Source organism: Mustela lutreola, chromosome X, assembly GCF_030435805.1.
Source record: "Mustela lutreola isolate mMusLut2 chromosome X, mMusLut2.pri, whole genome shotgun sequence".
Lineage (NCBI taxonomy): Eukaryota > Metazoa > Chordata > Mammalia > Carnivora > Mustelidae > Mustela > Mustela lutreola.
Genome location: NC_081308.1, coordinates 61265831 through 61286300, shown reverse-complemented (window position 1 = coordinate 61286300; position 20470 = coordinate 61265831). Strand labels below are relative to the sequence as shown.

General features: G+C 40.3%; 1 protein-coding gene across 1 annotated transcript in view; it reads right to left on the bottom strand.

Moving 5' to 3' along the window:
* The window catches only part of YIPF6 (Yip1 domain family member 6), a 38208-nt gene extending 20927 nt beyond the window's left edge, over positions 1–17281 (bottom strand). The window contains exons 1-2 of the mRNA XM_059157075.1: positions 17126–17281; positions 165–293 (exon numbers count right to left, since the gene is read on the bottom strand). Of these exons, the coding sequence (XP_059013058.1) occupies positions 165–293; positions 17126–17182 (186 nt within the window). The 5' untranslated portion in view covers positions 17183–17281. The remainder of the gene's footprint in view (positions 1–164; positions 294–17125) is intronic.
* Positions 17282–20470: the final 3189 nt, after the last annotated feature.

Sequence of the window (20470 nt, the reverse complement as noted above, 5' to 3'; positions counted from 1 at the left end):
AGCCAAATTGCTCTCCAAAAAGGCTGTACGAGTTATTCTCTAGGGGAAAATCTTAAATTTCAATAAATAAGATATACTGAAAATCAGTGAGCCAAACCAAAAAATCCTATAGTTACTTAGTCCCATGATACTGAACAGAAGTTCTCTCAGCTAGGCTAACTTACAATGGTATTCTGAACAGATTCATTTAATGTGGAGCTGTCAAATTCCCGAATATGAGATCTCATAGGAATGGTGATTTCTCCTTCCACAGGGATGTCTTGTGAGATCGATATATCAGAAAGGCCTGCAAACTGAGAAGAGTTGGGGAAAAAAATTAAAGTCTGTAATCAACTGCAGCATTTTTCAAAGACATCATTTCCTAGTGAGTAGAGACTATGTCTTTTCATGGGGTGTTACACAGTTTTTAAAGTAAGGTATTAGTTTACCAGACATTACGCAATGTGTTCAACTAAAATTCTCAAATGGTTTTTTCTTTTAACTTAAATAAGGAGATGGCACATGATAGAAAAAATTACAAAGTAAACGGCATAGACACTTTCTTGCTCTCAAATATTTGCTTTCTTTCAAGCATGAAACCTTCACATGGCACAAGTTAGCAAGATTGCAAAGTTATCTGAAAACAACCTTTTGGGAATTGCATCTTCACACAGCCACAATTCTGTAGCTCTTTTGCTCTGTGGTAGGCTCTGGTGGCCTCTGCCGGCTACAAAGTAGCATGAAGTGAAGCCTAACGGGAAACTGGGAAGAACAAGGAAATATCAAAATAAATTCTCATCTCTACTCTTTCTAGCAGGTTACCTAGCAAACCAGATCAAGTAACATTTCCCAAGTGAATTGTGAGATTGCAAGCTCATAAACTCTTATGTTCAAATGCCAAATTTTATTAGTATAACTAAAACTCTGAAATCTTCAAGTCCCTAAGAAAATAATCCCTTCTCACATGGATATTGTCCCAACAGGCACAATATTTAAAGGGTAGCAGTTGCAGGTAAATAAAGTACAAGACAGTACACTGAAATTTTAGGGAGAATAAAGTTGCTCAAAGAACTTATGAAAAATAACTTCTCAAACACACTTTTAATAAGAAATGCAAATTAAAGCTACTTGTAATAAATGTTTTTCCCTGTTAAGACTGACAAAAATACAACAGTATGACAACATACTCTGGGAATGAAGTATTCACACACATCTGGTGGGAATGAAAAATAATACTACAGTCTACGAAGATGAATCTGGCAATGTCTAGCAAAATTTATACATGGATCACTCATTGACTAAGCAATGCCACTTTTAGGAGTCTAAAGACAAAGGGCAAAAACACATATACTCAAAGCTACTTATTAACACTACTTATAAAAGCAAAAACCCGAGAATAACCCATATGCCCACTAATAGAGGATTACTTGAATAAAGTATGGGATATGGACATAACAGAGCTCTATGCAGCTGTAAAAGAAATGGGAGTATCTTCAAAGTACTATTTATGGAGTGTTAAATAAAAAAGGAATGTGGAGAAAAGTTTGTAAAATATGCTACCATTTATCTAAGAAAGGAGAGAATACAAATACACACTCTCACACCTGAACGTTATTTTTAAGACTTTATTTATTTGACAAAGAAAGAGCATGAGGAGCAGAGGGAGAGGAAGAAGCAAACTCCCTGTGGAGCAAGGAGCTTGTTGTGGGACTCGATCGCCAGACCCTAGGATCATGACCTGAGCCAAAGGCGGATGCTTCACCAACTGAGCCACCCAGGCATCCCGAATGTTATCTTTTAAATGTAAGAAATGTGAAAGAAATAAATCATGCAGTGTAATGTAAGTCATATGATTTTTAAAAAAAGAGGTCTCCTATTAAAGAAAGGGAGGGATAAGGTAGAGGAGACAGGGAAAGAGGCTAGGCTTTTTCAAATACAAGTTGTTCCATGTATATGACTTGAAATCATATAAATAGTTCACATAACTATGAAACAAAATTAAAACTTAAAAGAAGTCCTTAAAACTAAAAGAAAAATAAAATAAATGAACCTATGGTATGAGGAATTAAATATTCACAACCACACAGAGAGCAACTATTTCAAGTGGCTTTAAAACACTATAATTTGACTTGTGATTAGGATGTGGAGAGCTGGAAAGAATAATGTTCCCCCTACCCTGCCAACAGAATGAGAAAAAGTTAGATGAACTACAAAATCACAACTTTTCTTGAACCCATCAAAGAGTTAAGGTTGTAGGGCAACCAAGCAGCCTGCATAAAATTCAAGGAAAGAAAGGTGCTTCCAGAGGGGAGGAGTCAAGATGGCGGAGAAGTAGCAGGCTGAGACGACATCAGGTAGCAGGAGATCAGCTAGATAGCTTACCAAATCATTCCAAACACCTACAAATCCAAGAGGAGATCGAAGAGAAGAAGAGCAACAATTCTAGAAAAAGAAAATCGACTATATTTGAAAGGTAGAATGGGCAGAGAAGTGAATCCAAAGTAACAGGAAGATAGACCATAGGGTGGAGGGGCCAGATCCTGGCAAGTGGCGGAGCAACAGAGCAAAAAATCCGGACTTTTAAAAAAAGTCTGCTCCACTGAGGGACATCACTCCAGAGGCTAAACTGGGGTGAAGCCCACACAGGGACAGTGTGCCCTCTGCTCCCAGAGGGTCACAGAAGGATCGGGGGTGTCTAAGTCTCTCAGAGCTCACAGGTATTAGAGCAGGGAAGCCAGCTACAGAGACGAAGCTGAGGAGTGAGCTCTCAACTCGGGGTTACCTCGAACCCAATCCGTGGCACAGGCCACTGCTCTGTGAGTGGGGTCCCCACAAGATCCGGGGAGACCCCCCCCTGGAAGAGCTCAGGCAGCTGCAGTTCAGAGACCCCAGGCAGAGCTGTGTGCCAGGGACAGAGATGCTTGGTCACAGGCTGGGTGAGCTTGGAGTGCAGCCAGAGGACAGGGAGACAGGAGTAATTGAGCGCTTTTCTCTGAGGATGCACTGAGGAGTGGGGCCCTGAGCTCTTGGCTCCTCCAGGCCGGAGACTGGGAGATGCCCATTTTCATTCCCATCCTCCTGAACATTCAGGGAACAAAAGCTCCTGAAAGCGAACCCGAGCAGCTTACTTAACCTGGCCCCTGGAAAGGGTGGTGCAATTCAGCCTTGGGCAAAGACACCTGAGAATCACTACAACAGGCCCCTCCCCCAGAGGATCAACAAGAAATCCAGCCAGGACCAAGTTCACTTACCAAGGAGAACAGCAGAATTCCAGAGGAGGAGAAAGTAAAGCATGGAATTCATGGCTTTCTCCCCATGATTCTTTAGTCTTGCAAACTTAATATTTTTTAATTGTTTTTTTCTGCTGCTAATTTTTTTTAACTGTTACCCTTTCCTCTTTTAATGTTTTTTAAACTAGTTTATCTTAACAACACCTTTCATTAAAAAAATAATTTTTTGAACCTTCATAATTATAGTCATCTTTTATCCTTCATTGTATCTAACTTTATTTTTGTATACACATAGCGTTTTTTCTTCTAAAAAATTTGGGGCACAACTTCTTCTAATAGATCAAAATACACCCTAAATCTAGCACCGGGCTTGTTCTAGTCTCCAGTCCAAGAAAATTCTCTCCACTTTCTTTTTCTTTATTCTCCCAACCTACTTACGTTATCAACTCCTTTTTCAGAAATACAAAAAAAAAGGTTTTTTTTCATCTTTATAGTCATATTCCATCCCTTCATTATGTTTGCCCTTATATACATTTTTCATTTTTAAAATTTTGAGAGGCAGTTTCTTCTGAGAGACCAAAATACTCCCAAAATTAAATGGGTGACCCTGTTTTAGTCACCAGTATTTTATATATATATATATATATATATATATATATATATATATACACACTATTTTTTATATTGTTTCTTTACTTGTTTTCCTTTTTAATTTTTTTTTCCTGAACTTCTTTTTACCCCCCTTTCTCCCCCCCAACAATTTGGGGTCTCTTCTGATTTGGTTAAAGCACATTTTCATAGGGTCTTTGCCACCCTTTTAGTATTTTATCTGCTCCTTCATATATTATCTGGACAGAATGACAAGGCAGAAAAACTCACCACAAAAAAAAGAACAAGAGGCAGTACCAATGGCTAGGGACCTAATTAATATGGACATTGGTAATATGTCAGATCTAGAGTTCAAAATGATGATTCTCAAGGTTCTAGCTGGGCTTGAAAAAGGTATGGAAGATATCAGAGGAACCCTACCGGAGAAATAAAAGCCCTTTCTGGAGAAATAAAAGAACTAAAATCTAACCAAATTGAAATCAAAGAAGCTATTAATGAGGTATAATTAAAAAATGAAGGCTCTTACTGCTAGGAGAAATGAGGCAGAAGAAAGAATTAGTGATATAGAAGACCAAATGACAGAGAATAAAGAAGCTGAGCAAAAGAGAGACAAACAGCTACTGGACCACGAGGAGAGAATTCAAGAGAAAAGTGATACCATAAGACAAAACAACATCAGAATAATTGGGATTCCAGAAGAAGAGAGGGGGAGCAGAAGGTATATTGGAGAGAATTATTGTAGAGAATTTCCCTAATACAGCAAAGGGAACAAGCATCAAAATCCAGGAGATGCAGAGAACATCCCTCAAAATCAGTAAGAATAGGTCCACATCCCGTCATCTAATAGTAAAATTTACAAGTCTTAGCGACAAAGAAAAAATCCTGAAAGCAGCCTGGGACAAGAAGTCTGTAACATACAATGGTAAAAATATTAGATTGGCAGCAGACTTATCCACAGAGACCTCGCAGGCCAGAAAGAACTGGCATGATATATTCAGAGCACTAAATGAGAAAAACATGAAGCCAAGAATACTCTATCCAGCTAGGCTACCATTGAAAATAGAAGGAGAGATAAAAAGCTTCCAGGACAAACAAAAACTGAAAGAATTTGCAAACACCATACCAGCTCTAAAGGAAATATTGAAAGGGGTCCTCTAAGCAAAGAGAGAGCCTAGAAGTAATAGATCAGAAAGGAACAGAGACAATATACAGTAATCGTCACCTTACAGGCAACAATGGCAATAAATTCACATCTCTCAATAGTTACCTTGAATGTAAATGGGCTAAATGCCCCATCAAAAGACATAGGGTATCAGAATGGATAACAAAAACAAAACCCATCAATATGCTGCCCACAAGAAACTCATTTTAGACCCAAAGACACTTCCAGATTTAAAGTGAGGGGGTGGAAAACAATTTACCATGCTAATGGACATGAAAAGAAAGCTGGGGTGGCAATCCTTATATCAGATCAGTTAGATTTTAAGCCAAAGACTATAAGAGAGGAGGCAGGACACTATATCATACTCAAAGGGTTTGTCCAACAAAAAGATCTAACAATTTTAAATATCTATGCCACTACCATGGGAGCAGCCAACTATATAAACCAATTAATAAAATCAAAGAAACACATTGACAATAATACAATAATAGTAGGGGACTTTAACAATCCCCTCACTGAAATGGACAGATCATCCAAGGAAAAGAGCAACAAGGAAATAAAGGCCTTAAATGACACTGAACCAGATGGACATCACAGATAACTTCAGCACATTCCATCCCAAAGCAACAGAATACACATTCTTCTCTAGTGCACATGGAACATTCTGCAGAATGGATGACATCCTGGGTCACAAATCAGGTCTCAACGGGTACCAAAAGATTGGGATCATTCCCTGCATATTTTCAGTCCACAATGCTCTGAAGCTAGAACTCAATCACAAGAGGAAATTTGGAAAGAATCCAAATACACGGAGACTAAACAGCATCCTTCCAAAGAATGAAAGGTTCAATCAGGAAATTAAAGAGGAATTGAAAAAATTCATGGAAACAAATGATAATGAAAAGACAATGTTTCAAAATCTGTGAGACACAGCAAAGACAGTCCTGAGAGGAAAATATATAGCAATACAAACATTTCTCAACAAATAAGAAAGGTCTCAAATACACAACCTAACCCAATACCTAAAGGAGCTAGAGAAAGAACAACAAAGAAAGTCTAAGCCCAGCAGAAGAAGAGAAATAGTAAAGATCAGAGCAGAAATCAATGAAATAGAAACCAAAAAAACACAACAGAATAAGTCAACAAAACTAGGAGATGGTTCTTTGAAAGAATTAAAAACTGATAAACCCCTGGTCAGACTTATCGAAAAGAGAAGAGAAAGGACCCAAATAAATAAACAAATAGCCTCATCAAGAAATTGGCAGTGGACATGAATAGACATTTCTGCAAAGAAGACATCCAGATGGCCAACAGACACATGAAAAAGTAGTCCACATCACTTGGCATCAGGGAAATACAAATCAAAACCACAATGAGATACCACCTCACACCAGTCAGAATGGCTAAAATTAACCATTCAGGAAATGACAGATGCTGGCGAGGATGGGGAGAAAGGGGAACCCTCCTACACTGTTGGCTGGTGCAACCACTCTGGAAAACAGCATGGAGGTTCCTCAAAAAGTTGAAAATAGAGCTACCTTATTACCCAGCAATTGCACTACTGGGTATTTACCCTAAAGGTATAAATGTAGTGATCTGAAGGGGCACGTGCACCCGAATGTTTATAGCAGCAATGTTCACAATAACCAAACTATGGAAAGTATCTAGATGTCCATCAACAGATGAATGGATAAAGAAGATGTTGTATATATATACAGTGGAATACTATGCAGCCATCAAAAGAAATGAAATCTGGGGCACCTGGGTGGCTCAGTGGGTTAAAGCCTCTGCCTTCAGCTCAGGTCATGATCCCAGGGTCCTGGGATCAAGCCCCGCATCGGGCTCTCTGCTCAGCAGGGAGCCTGCTTTCTCCTCTGTCTCTCTGCCTGCTTCTCTGACTACTTGTGATCTCTGTCAAATAAATAAATAAAGTCTTAAGAAAAAAAAAAAGAAATGAAATCTTGCCATTTGTGACGACGTGGATGGAACGAGAGGGTATTATCCTTAGCAAAATAAGTCAATCAGAGAAAGACAACTATCATATGATCTCCTTGACATGAGAAAGTGGAGATGCAACGTGGAGGGTCTGGGGGTTAGGAAAAGAATAAGTGAAACAAGATGGGATTGGGAGGGAGACAAACCATAAGAGACTCTTAATTTCACAAAACAAACTGAGGGTGGCCGGGAGGAGGGAGGTAGGGAGAGGGTGGTGGCGTTATGGACATTGGAGAGGGTATGTGCTATGGTGAGTGCTATGAAGTGTGTAAACCTGGCGATTGAACGACCTATTCTCCTGGGGCTAATAATACATTATTTGTTTATAAAAAAATTTAAAAAATTAAATTTAAAAAAAGGTGCTTTCAGGAAAACATAGGACATGGGAACTACTTTGCACACTGTAGCACAACACAGAGAATGACGCTGTGCACCACACAGATGTTTAAGAATTCTGCTAAAAGTGAAAATGAACTGCTAAAGGCCAAGCATGGACTTGTACGACGGCACAGAGGCCCTGGAAGCATCAGACACAAGGGAATTTCACACCCACCTAAAGAGTCTTCTCCACAGACTTCCACTAGGTCTAGGTTTTGGCGAAGGGAGCAGCTGCCAATTCTGAGAAAAGCAAAGAGCCCTGCTTGGACCCTTCTCCCCTACAGAACAAGATCCTTAGAGCAACTGGGGGAACTCTGCTATCTCCAGGGAACAGGTGAAGACCCACTGCAACTGGCGAAAGAGAAAAGACAAATCTCTCTACTCCTGGGGGAGGGATAGGAAAACAGCCTGAGGCCAGACCACTACAGTCTCCTTCGACTGGGGGAGAAACACAATCACTGACAAAGTCCCACTCAGGAGACACAGGGATACAGGGACTACCTAAGACAAAGCCTGGACCAAGACAGCAAGGAGTCCCTCCTCCCAGGCAATAAGTAGGGCATCAAAACAAACAGCAGTCTACTGCTAGGGGAGGGGCTAGAGGTCGAAGGAAGAACCACTATCTTATGCAAGGGCAAAGGGAAAATATAGAAAGCTTAGAATAGGGGCGCCTGGGTGGCTCAGTGGGTTAAATCCTCTGCCTTCAGCTCGGGTCATGATCCCTGGGTCCTGGGATCAAGCCCCACATCGGGCTCTCTGCTCGGCGGGGAGCCTGCATCCTCTCCTCTCTCTGCCTGCCTCTCTGCCTAATTGTGATCTCTATCTGTCAAATAAATAAATAAAATCTTTAAAAAAAAGAAAGCTTAGAATAGAACAGGAATATTAGGTAAAACACTGGGATGATCTAGCACCCACCCCATGGACCATGTAATAGAAAAAGAATTTGAAGCTGGTGACACATTGAAGGTTCCCATAGCAAGGAAAAAACCCAAGCACAGTTCACCCCCTGACCAGACTGATCTAATCCCCACAGTAAAAACATAGCAGAAAAGATGTGCCACTTCCAGGCAGTCTCTACTCTTCTATACATGATGGCCAGCATTCAATAAAAAAAAATTACCCCCCTACAATGAAGAAACAACCCACTATGATGAGACACAGCTATCAATAAAACCAGACAGACTCTGAGATGACCCAGATTTTAGAATTATCAGAATAAAATCAAGAGGACTATGATTAATATGTTAAAGGCTCTAGTAGAAAGGGCATATGCACAAATGATGATGAATTTCTGCAGAGTTGGAAACTGTAAAAGTCAAATGGTAATCCCAGAAATAAATGAACATAGTAACAGATGAAGAATGCCTCTGACAGCTTTATTTGCAGATTCAACACAGCCAGAGAAAAAAATCAGTGATAGGTCAGTCAAAATTATCCAGACTACAACAAAAAGAGAAATTTTTATAGAGAAAAAAATATACCAAATCACTGTTGTATACCTGAAACTTACACAGTGTTATTATGTCAATCATTATCTCAATTAAACTAGAAAAACAAACAAAATCGAAAACAGAATAAGCATCTAAGAGCTGTGGGTCAATATTAAATGATTTTATATATAAATAAAAAATTGAAATCCCAGAAGAGAGAAAATGTGTCTGAAGAAGTATTTGGAAAGATAATGACTGAATATTTCCCAAAAATAATGACAAACATCAAATGACAGATTCAAGCCCAGAGAACACCACTCAAGATAAATACCTAAAGACAAAACAAAACAAAAAATCCACAAACTTGGACACAATCAAACTACTGAAAACCAAAAATAAAGAAAATCCTGAAGGCAGCCAGAGGAAAAAAGACACTGCATTCAGAGGAACAAAGATAAATAACAGACATTTCACCCAAAACTACCCAAGCTAGAAAAAAATGAAAGCACCTTTAGAATGCTACAAAAAAACTGTCAATCCAGAATTCCGAACCCAGGAAAAACAGCTATCAAAACGAAGGCAAAGTACTTTTAAAGCAAAAGCTGAGACACACACTACAAGAAATGTTAAAGAAAGATCGTCAGGAATGGGATATCAGAAGGAAACTTGGATTTACACCGGAAAAGAAGATCTCTAGAAATGGTTAAAATGAAGATAAATATAAAAAATATTTTTTCTTGTTTTAAATTATTCTAAAAGATGATGGCCTAGAGCAAGGGCCACAAAACTTTTTCTGTAAAGGGCCTCAGAAGTAAGTGTTTCAGGCTCTGAGAGCTATGTAGATTGTGTGGCAACTACTCAACTCTGCTGCTGAGGCATGAAAGCAGTCCAAGACAAGACATAAACAATTAATAAAACCTTATTTATAAAAATAGGTAGTGGGACAGATTTTTAAATCATAAAAATATGACATTTAGAAGGTAACTGGAAATTTGAACACTGATAAGATATTTGATATTAGGGAATTACTAACTTTTTCGATGTACTAATGGCATTGTGGTTATGTTCTTTAAAAACAGACTCCTTTCCTTCTAGAGAAACATGTTGAATATTTACTAAAGTAATGATGCCTGATATGTTCTTCAAAATAATAGAAGGGAAATGGATAGGGCTACAGAAGAAAGAAGATTGGCCATAAATTAAGTATTGAAGGTTAGGACATGAGGGCATATTTTACCACTGTACTTTTATATCTCTGAAACTTCTTAATAGTTGAAAAGTAAACATTGCTAATTTTAGGGGCCATCTGAGTTTTCATTCTTGCCCCTCCTCCATCCGAAATGAACCTGAATACAATCCAGCTCCTGTGTCTTATTAGAGTTCACAGGAACTATGTGGATAGAGGAACATAGTAAAAATACCATGAGGATACAATCAGCCAAATACAGAAAAGTGGAGAGGACTACAAGACAAATGACTGAATTTTAAAAAATAAATTAAATTAAAAACAGAAGAACATTTAAATATTAAGAGAGATTTATTATCCAAAAGCAATTTGTTGACTTTGTTTGGATCCAGATTTGGGCAAACTATAAAAACATATGTTTTTAGAAAATTGTGAGATGATGAGCAAGGGTTAGATGATACTGAGAAATTATGAGTTTTGTTATTGTGATAACAAAGAAAACGTCCTTCCCTGTTAGAGAAACACACTGACGTATTCACAGGTGAAGTGATATGTCTGGGATTTGCTTTTAAACACTCAGAAAAGGGGTGCCTGAGTGGCTCAGTCATTAAGTGTCTGCCTTCAGCTCAGGTCGTAATCCCAGGGTCCTAGGATCGAGGCCGGCATCAGGCTCCCTGCTCAGTGGGAAGGCTGTTTCTCCCTCTTCCTCTCCCCTGGCTTGTGTTCCCTCTCTTATTATCTCTGTCAAATAAATAAATAAACAAACACTCAGAAAAGATCATGAAAGACAATAAAAAGACCATTAAAGATCAAATAAAACTAAGGAAAAATAACAACTCAAGGCAATGTAAGACCCTGGATAAGATCCTGGAACATTAGTAGAAAATCTGGTATAATTCAAATAAAATCTGTGATTTAGTTAATAGTATTGTGCGAATGTTAATTTCTGATCTGATCACTGTCTACTATGATCACTGTATACTATGGTTATGTACAACGTTAACATTGGAGGAAATGGGATCAGGGCTATCTAGGAACTCTCTGTTGCAATTTTTCTGTATGTATAAAATTAGTTAAAAATAAACAGGTTAGAAATCATACTCCAAAGAAAAAGGAAGCTTTGTGCATTGTTGGTGGGAATACAAACTGGTGCAGCCACAATGGAAAACAGTATGGATGTTCCTCAGAATGTTAAAAATAGAATTACCATAGGATCCAGGAATTCCACTACTGGGTATTTACTCAAAAAACAAAAATAATTGGTGATGCAACATGGGGGCTTAAGGGGGTAGGAGAAGAATAAATGGAACAAGATGGGATTGGGAGGGAGACAAACCATAAGTGACTCTTAATCTCACAAAACAAACTGAAGGTTGCTGGGGGGAGGGAGGTTGGGAGAAGGGGGGTGGGGTTATGGACTTTGGGAAGGGTATGTGCTTTGATGAGTGCTGTGAAGTGTGTAAATCTGGCGATTCACAGACCTGTACCCCTGGGGATAAAAATATATTACAAGTTTATAAAAAATTACAAATTTAAAAAAAAAAAACACTAATTTGAGAACTATGTTTACTGCAGCATTTATTTACAATAGCCTAGATATGGAAGCATACCAACTATCCTTTGATAGATGAATGGATAAAGATGTGGTGTCTATGTACAATGGAATATCATTCAGCCATAAAAAAGAATGAGATCTTGTCATTTGCAGCAACATGGATGGATCTAAAGGATAAGTATTGCCAAATAAAAAAAGTCAGAGAAAGACAAGTACCGAATGATTTCACTCATACACGGAATTTAAGAAACAACAACAAAAAAAAAAATGAACAAAGCAGGGGGGGAAGACCAAAGAAACAGACAGACTCTTAAACATAGAGAACAAACTTGTGGTTGCAAGATGGGGGGGGCTGGTTGCAGGGATGGGTGAAAATGATAAAGGGGATTAACAGTACATTTATTGTGATGAGTACTGAAATGTGTACAGAATTGCTGAATTATTATATTGTACACCTGAGACTATTATAACACTGTACATTAATTATACTTGAACTTAAAAAATAAATTTAAAAAAAGATTAAGCAAAAAAAAAAAAATCATACCCCAGAAAAAAAATGTTGGGGAAATGAAATAAAAATGGCAGAATTTTGAAAGGTACCACTCTTTATTTTATTTACATACTTAAAAGCTTCTGTAATAGGATTTTTAAATACATCACTTTCTTGTTTTTGCTATTCTCTCAAATTACTCTCCTTCCTCTCCTCTTCCCTGATCAAACTGCTCTGCACTCACCCACTCCCTTAATCCTTTGTAATTTGGCACTTCGCCTTCCCACAACTTTACTTTCCCCACGGATCTGGAACAGTGACCTCATAACCAAGAAGTACAAGGATCCTTTCACCCTCTGAATATTCTTCAGCACTTAATATGTCAATCACTCTTTTGAAGCTGTATTGTCTCACTACTATGACACTGATCTTTCAGGCTCCAGGACTGGTGCTCTGAGTTTTTATGCTGTCTGCAACTGCTAGGGAAGGCAAAGCAGTATAGAAGGAATGAGCTTCAAAGCCTAATTCAGCTCTGCCCTCACTTGGAGACGACACCATCATAAGATTTAGGCAAGACCAGCATTTCACCTAGCCCGTGGTCAGCCCTCGATATATGACATTTGAAGAGTACTGGTTAAGAGTGCTGTAGGAAGCCATCCAGCTCTATCACCAACTACCTATGTGACACTGAGCAGGTTTCTTGACCTCTCCATACCTCAGTTCCTCATCTATAAAACTGAGAGAATAGTATCATCATCACAGGATTGTTGTGGGAAGAAATGTGTTACTATGCATAAAGTACTCAGTAGGAGGCTCACAGCGGGGTTACATACATGTTAGCTCTAGCTCAAGATGCCCAGGGGGTTAATTCCAGTTTTGTCACTTGTATAACGAAGAATTTGGCTGGCCTTTGTCTCCTGTTCCTGGAAGGTAGCCTCTAAACCCTTGGAATTTCCTAAATGATAGTGTTAATTTTGTTACTCATGGTGGGCCCTAACAGTTTAGCTAACAGGTGAGTCATGGTAGGCCCCTAGACACTTTATGCTAATGAGATGACTCAGCATGGGGGCAAACCATTCCAGACAGACAAAACACAAGTTTAGAGGGTTGAACCTTTGACTCCAGTGACATAAACCTGGCCTCCAGGGACGGGAGGAGTCAATAATCTAGTCAATCATGCTTACAGAAAGAAACACTAATAAAGACTCTCGATACATGAGTGCACTTTCCTGATTGGCAATATTCTGCCTATTGCCACAGACTGATGTATCAGTGTGTACAAGGTCCTGACTCCACAGGGAGAAGACAAGGAAGCTTTGTGTTAGAGACCTTCCTAGGCCTCACCATATGTATCTCCCCCTTTTGCTGGTTTGGATTGTATCCTTTTGCTATAATGAAACTATAATTTTAAGCAGAGTGCTATCCTGAATTCTATGAACCATTCTAGTGAAGTATGGAGCTCAAGGGGATCATGGGAACCCCTGAATTTACAGCCAGTAGATCAGAAGTAAGGGTGGTCCTGGGAACATCCAAACCTGTGGCTGGTGTCTGAAGTAAGGGCAGTCTTGTGGAAGACTGTGCCCTTATCCTGTGAACTTTGGCCTAACTCCAAGTAATTGCTTTTGTAAGTCACTGCAGTCATTATAGTGCCATGTGGTTCCTATCATATCCCTCATCCCAACATTTCCTCAGTAACTCTTTTCAGAAGAATTAGTGATGTGGTTCAGAGAGCTGAGCCAGGATCTGTGGACTTCAAGCCCCACATATAACAAACAGGGCTTCTAGGCCCTCAGCTAGTGGACCTTGCTCTCTGATTAGCCTCTCAGTGCAGATGAAAGGTGACTTGGAGCCAATGTCCCTTCCCTTCTCCTTGTGCAGGTAGGCTCTTGCACATGTACGCACATGTGTGCACAGAAACCCATGTGTACACTTCGCTGTCTGGCCTGGACCAATGAGGGGACAGATAGAGGCAGGGCCAAAAAGATATAGTAAAAGCAGGGACTGCAGCCTTAAGAGAGCAGCTGAGTCCAAATAGGTTATACTACTGACCAAAATTCTAGAGAAGAGAGTCAGTAAGTGGGGAGGGGGGCATCAAGCAGAAACCAGCTCAGACCAAGAGGCTTGGCTTCAAGAAGTGGGGAGGGGTGACTGCTGGTGTGCTATTCAGCCAGCCCCTTTACCTGAGACCAACATCCTTCCAGACCTCAGGCTAAAGCCATTATTACAGCTCTTTTTCCTGCTCTCCAAACAGACAAAGATAGGCATTACCAAAGACTATCTTCTCAACTCTATGCAAATGACTCCTAATTAAACCTAGTCCTGACTTCTGAGCCCTGAAGTCCAGGTTTTAAAACTGCCTATTGGAAGGCCTGCCGATAACTCAAACCAAACACGTCCAAAAGTGAATTAGTGAACATTTAGGGTCCTCATCCTCCTCTTATGTATTTCTGTGCAGGGGCATCAGTATGCTCCCATTTGTCTATAGCCTTGCTTTTCACAATGTGGTATGGAAGCAGTAGCAGCAGCAGTATCACCTGGAAGCTTGTCAGAAATGCAGAATCTTAGGTCTCATTTCAGATCTACCAAATCAGAATCTGCAACTTCACAAGATTCCCCAGATGACTGCTAGGCACATTATAGTTCAAAAAGCTCTGATCCAAGACACAGCCTCCCTAGCACACCAAACCCTCAAGGAACCTGCTATCTCCAGTACTCATGACTCCACCACTGCTATAGTGCAGGTAGCAATCACTTGTTCTAGAACTACTGGTTTCGCTGGTCTAGATTCCAAACATTCCTCATGGTAACTCTCTCTCAATTATGTTGTCAAATTCATGATTTTAAACCCTTCCCTCCTCAAAAATTCCCAGTTTCCTCATTGCCTATTAAACCTCCAAGTTTACTAGTCAAGAAGAAATAACACTTATTGTATAATCATTACATGCCAGGCACTCTACCAAGTGTTTTTCATCTCTTAATTCATTTAATCCACCTAACAACCCTATGAGCTAATTATTACTGTATATTCATTCTATAGATGGGGAAACTGAGGCATGGAGAGGTTAAATGACAGAGCTGAGAATCAAACTTAGATAATCTGACCTCAGTGCACAAATTCTTAACCACTGTTTCATGGTGCCTCCCTAATCAGTAGCTTTATTTTTTTAAGGCTTACCTCCTAAGACTTCCCTGTACTTTATAAAGTGATCTACCTGTTGTTCTATAAATACATTAACACTTCCCAACTTCTGTACCCTCACCCTTGATGGTTGTGTAGTCTTAATGGAAATAATCTGGGCTTCAGAAGCAGACCTAGTTTCAAATTTTAGGCCTGGTCATTAACTAGCTCTAAGACCCTAGGAAAATCATCAAACCTCTCTGAGTCTCCTGTCCTCATCTGCAAGTAAAACACAGTTTAAAAACCACCTAAGTGAAATGGTTGCTGTGAAGTTTAGAAAAAATGCTGAGGATGTCTAGTACAATCCTGGCACACAGCAGGTGCTCGATCATTGACAGCTCTTACACTCACCTGAAATTTCTAATCCTACCCACCCTTTGACACCCTTTCAAATATTACTTCTACTGCATAGCTTGCTTTGTCACCCAAAGTGGACATAATAGCAACTCCCTTTAAATTTTGTTAATATTTTATGTGTAACTCTTTCTGATTTACTACCTTATTTTACCATTGTACATTTGTCATAGTAGACTGTAGGCACCATAAGGGCAAACCATTTGTATGCCCTAAAACAGCTAGCATAATGCACTGCATTGTGGGAGTTTAATAAACATTACTGAATAGAATTGGATTGGACATTAAGTAATGAATGACCAGAACCACTAAAATTAATCGGGGGGAAACATCATAAAAAAAGAGGTGTAACAGGAACTAAAAACAGCTAAGCACTTGTAACTATGTCACTATACACTGTGTGTATAATAGCTCATTAGTAATCTCATTAATTCTGTGATGAGTTACCATCCCATTTTCCAAATGAGAAAACGGGTTGAGAGTGACTTCCTCAAGGCCACAATTGTTCCATGACAACTTGGACCCACTCACTCTCTTTCATTGCTGCATTCCCAGTGCCTAAAGGAATGCCTGGAACATAGATGCTCAATAAATAACTTGTTGAGTGAATGAAGAGATGAAAAAATAGTGCTAGTAAGTAGAACCAGGACTAGAAGCAATTTCACCTGACTCCCAGTTCAGTCCTCTCTTGTTAATTTGCCAATTTAAAAGAGGAAAAGGATGTACCATTTATTAAATAACTGTGAAGAAACTGAACACCATTTGGGAAGAGGGATTTTAGAGCAGAACATTGAATAATTACACTCCTCAGTTCATGACACTGTGTTTGACACTTGAAATTATATCATTTCACTTTCCTAAAAACTCTTTTCGGCATTTTTATATCCATTTTATGGATGAAGAAACACTCCCCATGAAATGACTTGCCCTAACTCTCATAAGAGGCAGAGCGGGTGATTCTAGCCCAGATAATTTTAACTCCAAAACCTGTGTCCGTAAGTAATACTCGCCCAGGCTTTGGGCTTGTACTTGCAATGGAATTCGTACCCAGTGTAGAAACAAGAGACAGGAGCGAGATAGCATCATGAAGAGCACTGCGAGGAGCTGCAACACGGAGAACAGGGATTAAATCAAGACTACTGAGGTCATTGAACAAATCAATAATAAAGTTATAAGGTCCTATGGGAAGCAGTCTCATTAATCCAAGAATGCTGTTATTCCAACAACAACTAGTGACAGAACTTGATAACATGAAGGGCAGCAGAAAAAAAAAAAGATAATTAAGAAATCACCTAAAGCTCGGCATTCACACAATGTACGGGAGGAGGACAAGCCCTGAGAGTATGGGACAAGAAAGTGAATAGGAGTTTCACAAGAAGGCGTGAAAGGAACGAGGAGGGTAAAGAGGTTAGCCCTAAGAGCAGGTGCAATGTTGAGACTGGTTCTAGCATGGGGTATAGGACGGGCCTACCGGGAGGAAGGAGTTCCAGCCTTCTCCGGCCAGGAAGCCCATCATCCAACTTCCTTAAGAGCACTCTGCCTCACCCTCAGTCCCTTTTGCCTCAGAACCCAAGCTCACCAGGGGCCTGGGCGATGTTGTCCCCGGGTCTCCTGAAGACTCGGCCGCTTTCGCCATCTTGGCCCTCCTTCTCCCGGGTCGCTCCCACAGGCCTTTGCGGAACCTGAGACGTGTAAGCCATGGCTGGTCAGCGCGTCATCGCGCGGCGTTCGCGTCACCGAAAGGCGCCCGACAGCGGCTGCCAGTGCGGTCACGTTGCTGTCTCCGTCCTCCTGGTGTCCGGGAGAGGGGCGAGTTGTTGCGCCTCGCTTCGCTTCTTAGGGACCACAGGTCCCGTTAGACGTGCCCCCCTTTTCATACTCAACCCCGATCCTGGGATCGCTCCACGTCTGCGTTTTCTTTTAATCCAACGCACCCGCGCATCCGTTTGTCGCTCTCAGGGCGGGTCCGCAGAGCTAGCACTTCACGGAAAAACCTGCGCCTCCACAGGCCGCAGAACAATTTGGCAGTTTCCTGCTCCTGAATAAAGCGATCAACTCCTCCCTCCGCCGTCGCTCCTGCTTCTCTGATTCTTGGCGCATTCCCTTCATCCCCCACTCACCCCGCTACCAGCCTTTTTCCACTTCTCAGTTTTTATAAACTATACAAGATTACTTTTATTTCTCCCTCACCCCCTTTGAGGAGGGGTGAAGCTAGCTTCTCTGTATACGTTGGCCAAAATGTTAATCTCACTACAACTTCTAAAATTGCTAAGTGATTTGGAGCAAGTACTAAAAATGTTTAATGTCTAAAAGAGGATGATTATTGTAGGAATAACAAAACCAAACCAAAAACAAACAAACAAAAACTCGGCGTGTCCCAACCTCTTTTCCCTACCTAATTCTGGGTCTTTCTCACTCCACTTTACCTCGGCGCCAGGTTAAAATGCGATCAGGACATACAGTCATTTTTGATGCAAGAAGGATTCAGGATATCTTGAGTGTCCTTTGGTGGTGTGAATATCGGGTTTCCCCCGCTTTTAACAGGGTAGGGATGGGTGTGCAATAAAGTGCTTTATGTTTTTGTATAGGCAATCTAGAAAGAAATCAAGCCTTAAATTTAAGAAGGAAGAATGTGGAATATGGTGGGACGAAATTCTCAAATAAATGGTTGGGGTGTGTGTGTATAGGGGACTTGTTGTGTGGTTTTCTTTGGTTTAAATATTCTCATAATTCTTCAGATCCAGCACATTTTCAGTACTTCCTCAGGTACTGATGGGAGCGATCTTAAAATTGAGACAGTAGAAATGAAACATTTCCTGAAACATTTTTTTATAAAGATTTCACTTATTTGATGTAGAGCCGAGAGAGCAGGAGTAGCAGGGCAGAGCGAGAGGAAGAAGCAGGCTCCCCGCTGAGCAGGGAGCCCAAGTGGGGCTGATCCCAAGACAGGGTCATCTTGACCTGAGCTAAAGGCATATGCTTAATGACTGAGGGGCTCAGGCTGTCCCTGAAACATTTTTTTCCCCCCAAGAGAATATTATGTACAATTCCCCAGTCCCAGCTTGGCCACCCACTGTATCCCTCCCACTTCCACCCAGTCCAGATTTTTGGTACTTGTTATTGGGTTACCAAGTCCTTTCCGGCTTTCCTGAGGCTGTTGATAATCTCTTGTTTCCTTGCCAACCTCCAAAATTAGTTATCTCTCCCTAACCCCAAGCTCCAACTTCCGCCACCTACCCTCATCTCTTGACCTCTTTGCTACTGGTTTCAGGATGGCCTTGATGCTGGGTTAAGAAAAGGACAGACCAGAAAACAATTGTTGAGGCAGTCAGTGTTCAGGTTACCTAGGCATTATTTCAGTCTAAAATGTCAGTTTTCTTCATTTAACTAATAGGGTACAGGTTAAATATGAGGTAATACGCTATGAAGGAAAAAAACTCAGAAAGGTTTTAGAGGAAGATGATGGCATAGGGACAAGCTCCTAAAATAGGAATTATTTTATATTTTTAGATGCAAATATATCTTACAAAATTGCCAAACTCGGTATTCTTTTTTTTTAGTTTATTTATTTGACAGACAGAGATCACAAGTAGGCAGAGAGGAGGAAGCAGGCTTCCCGCTGAGCAGTGAGCCAATGCGGGACTCAATCCCAGGACCCTGGGATCATGACCTGAGCGGAAGGCAGAGGCTTTAACACACTGAGCCACCCAGGTGCCCCAAATCGTGGATATTTTCAATAGACCAGTTTACATTTGATTTTTTTTTTAAGAGGGAGTTTTCTTTTTTTTTTTTTTTAATTTTATTTCATTTATTTGACAGAGAGAGATGACAAGCAGGCAGAGAGGCAGGCAGAGAGAGAGGAGGAAGCAGGCTCCTTGCTGAGCAGAGAACCCGATGTGGGGCTCGATCCCAGGACCCTGAGATCATGACCCGAGCCGAAGGCAGCGGCTTAACCCACTGAGCCACCCAGGCACCCCGTACATTTGATTTTTTAATTCATAAAATTACATTCACACCCTTAGCATGAGTCCAAATTGTAATTTTGTACCAAAGAAATATTTTGATAATTTATTTTTAATACTTGTACATTTGTCCATATTATTCAAGTTGTTTCATACTTTCCCCAAAATTTTGCTATGAAAATATCCAAATATATAGAAAAGTTGAAAGAATAGTGCAGCTTGCCCCCATATACACACTGCCTAGATTTCTACAATTCACACTTTGCTATTTCTGCCTCATTACATCTCTAACTACTCATCCAACAATTCTTCCACAGGCCTATGACAGAAAGTGAGATATAGCATAGCATAGACAAGTGCTTATCGGTTCAACCTGGCAGAATGGAGGGCTGAGAGGATGTGAGACAGGGCATGAGAGGAAGATGCCTAGTCTAAACACAAGATGATGGACATCTGAAAAATAGTGGTGGCGGCAGTAGGAATGCCAAGGGAGAATTTTGCTTTCACTTTCCTTTTTTCTTTATTTTTATATTTGCATTTATAAAAAGAGGCAACTTAGTGAAGCGAATAAGAACGCAAACTCTGGAACCAGAACACTTGGGTAGGAAGCTCAACTCCACCTTTTACTTATTTACTTTTTACTTGACTTTTGTCAAGTTACTAAAACTCTTCGTGCCTCAGACTCAGCATCTATAAAATGGAGAAAAGAACAATAGCTGCCTTATAGAGTCTTAAGGACTATGAGTTAAACCGTAGTTATTTTTTTTAAGATTTTATTTATTTACTTCAGAGAGAGAGCATGAGAGGGGAGAGGGTCAGAGGGAGAAGCAGACTCCCTGCTGATCAGGGAGCCGGATGAGGGACTCAATCTCAGGACTCCAGGATCATGACCTGAGTTGAAGGCAGTCGCTTAACCAACTGAGTCAGCCAGGCACCCTAAACAGTAGTTATTAATACTTAAA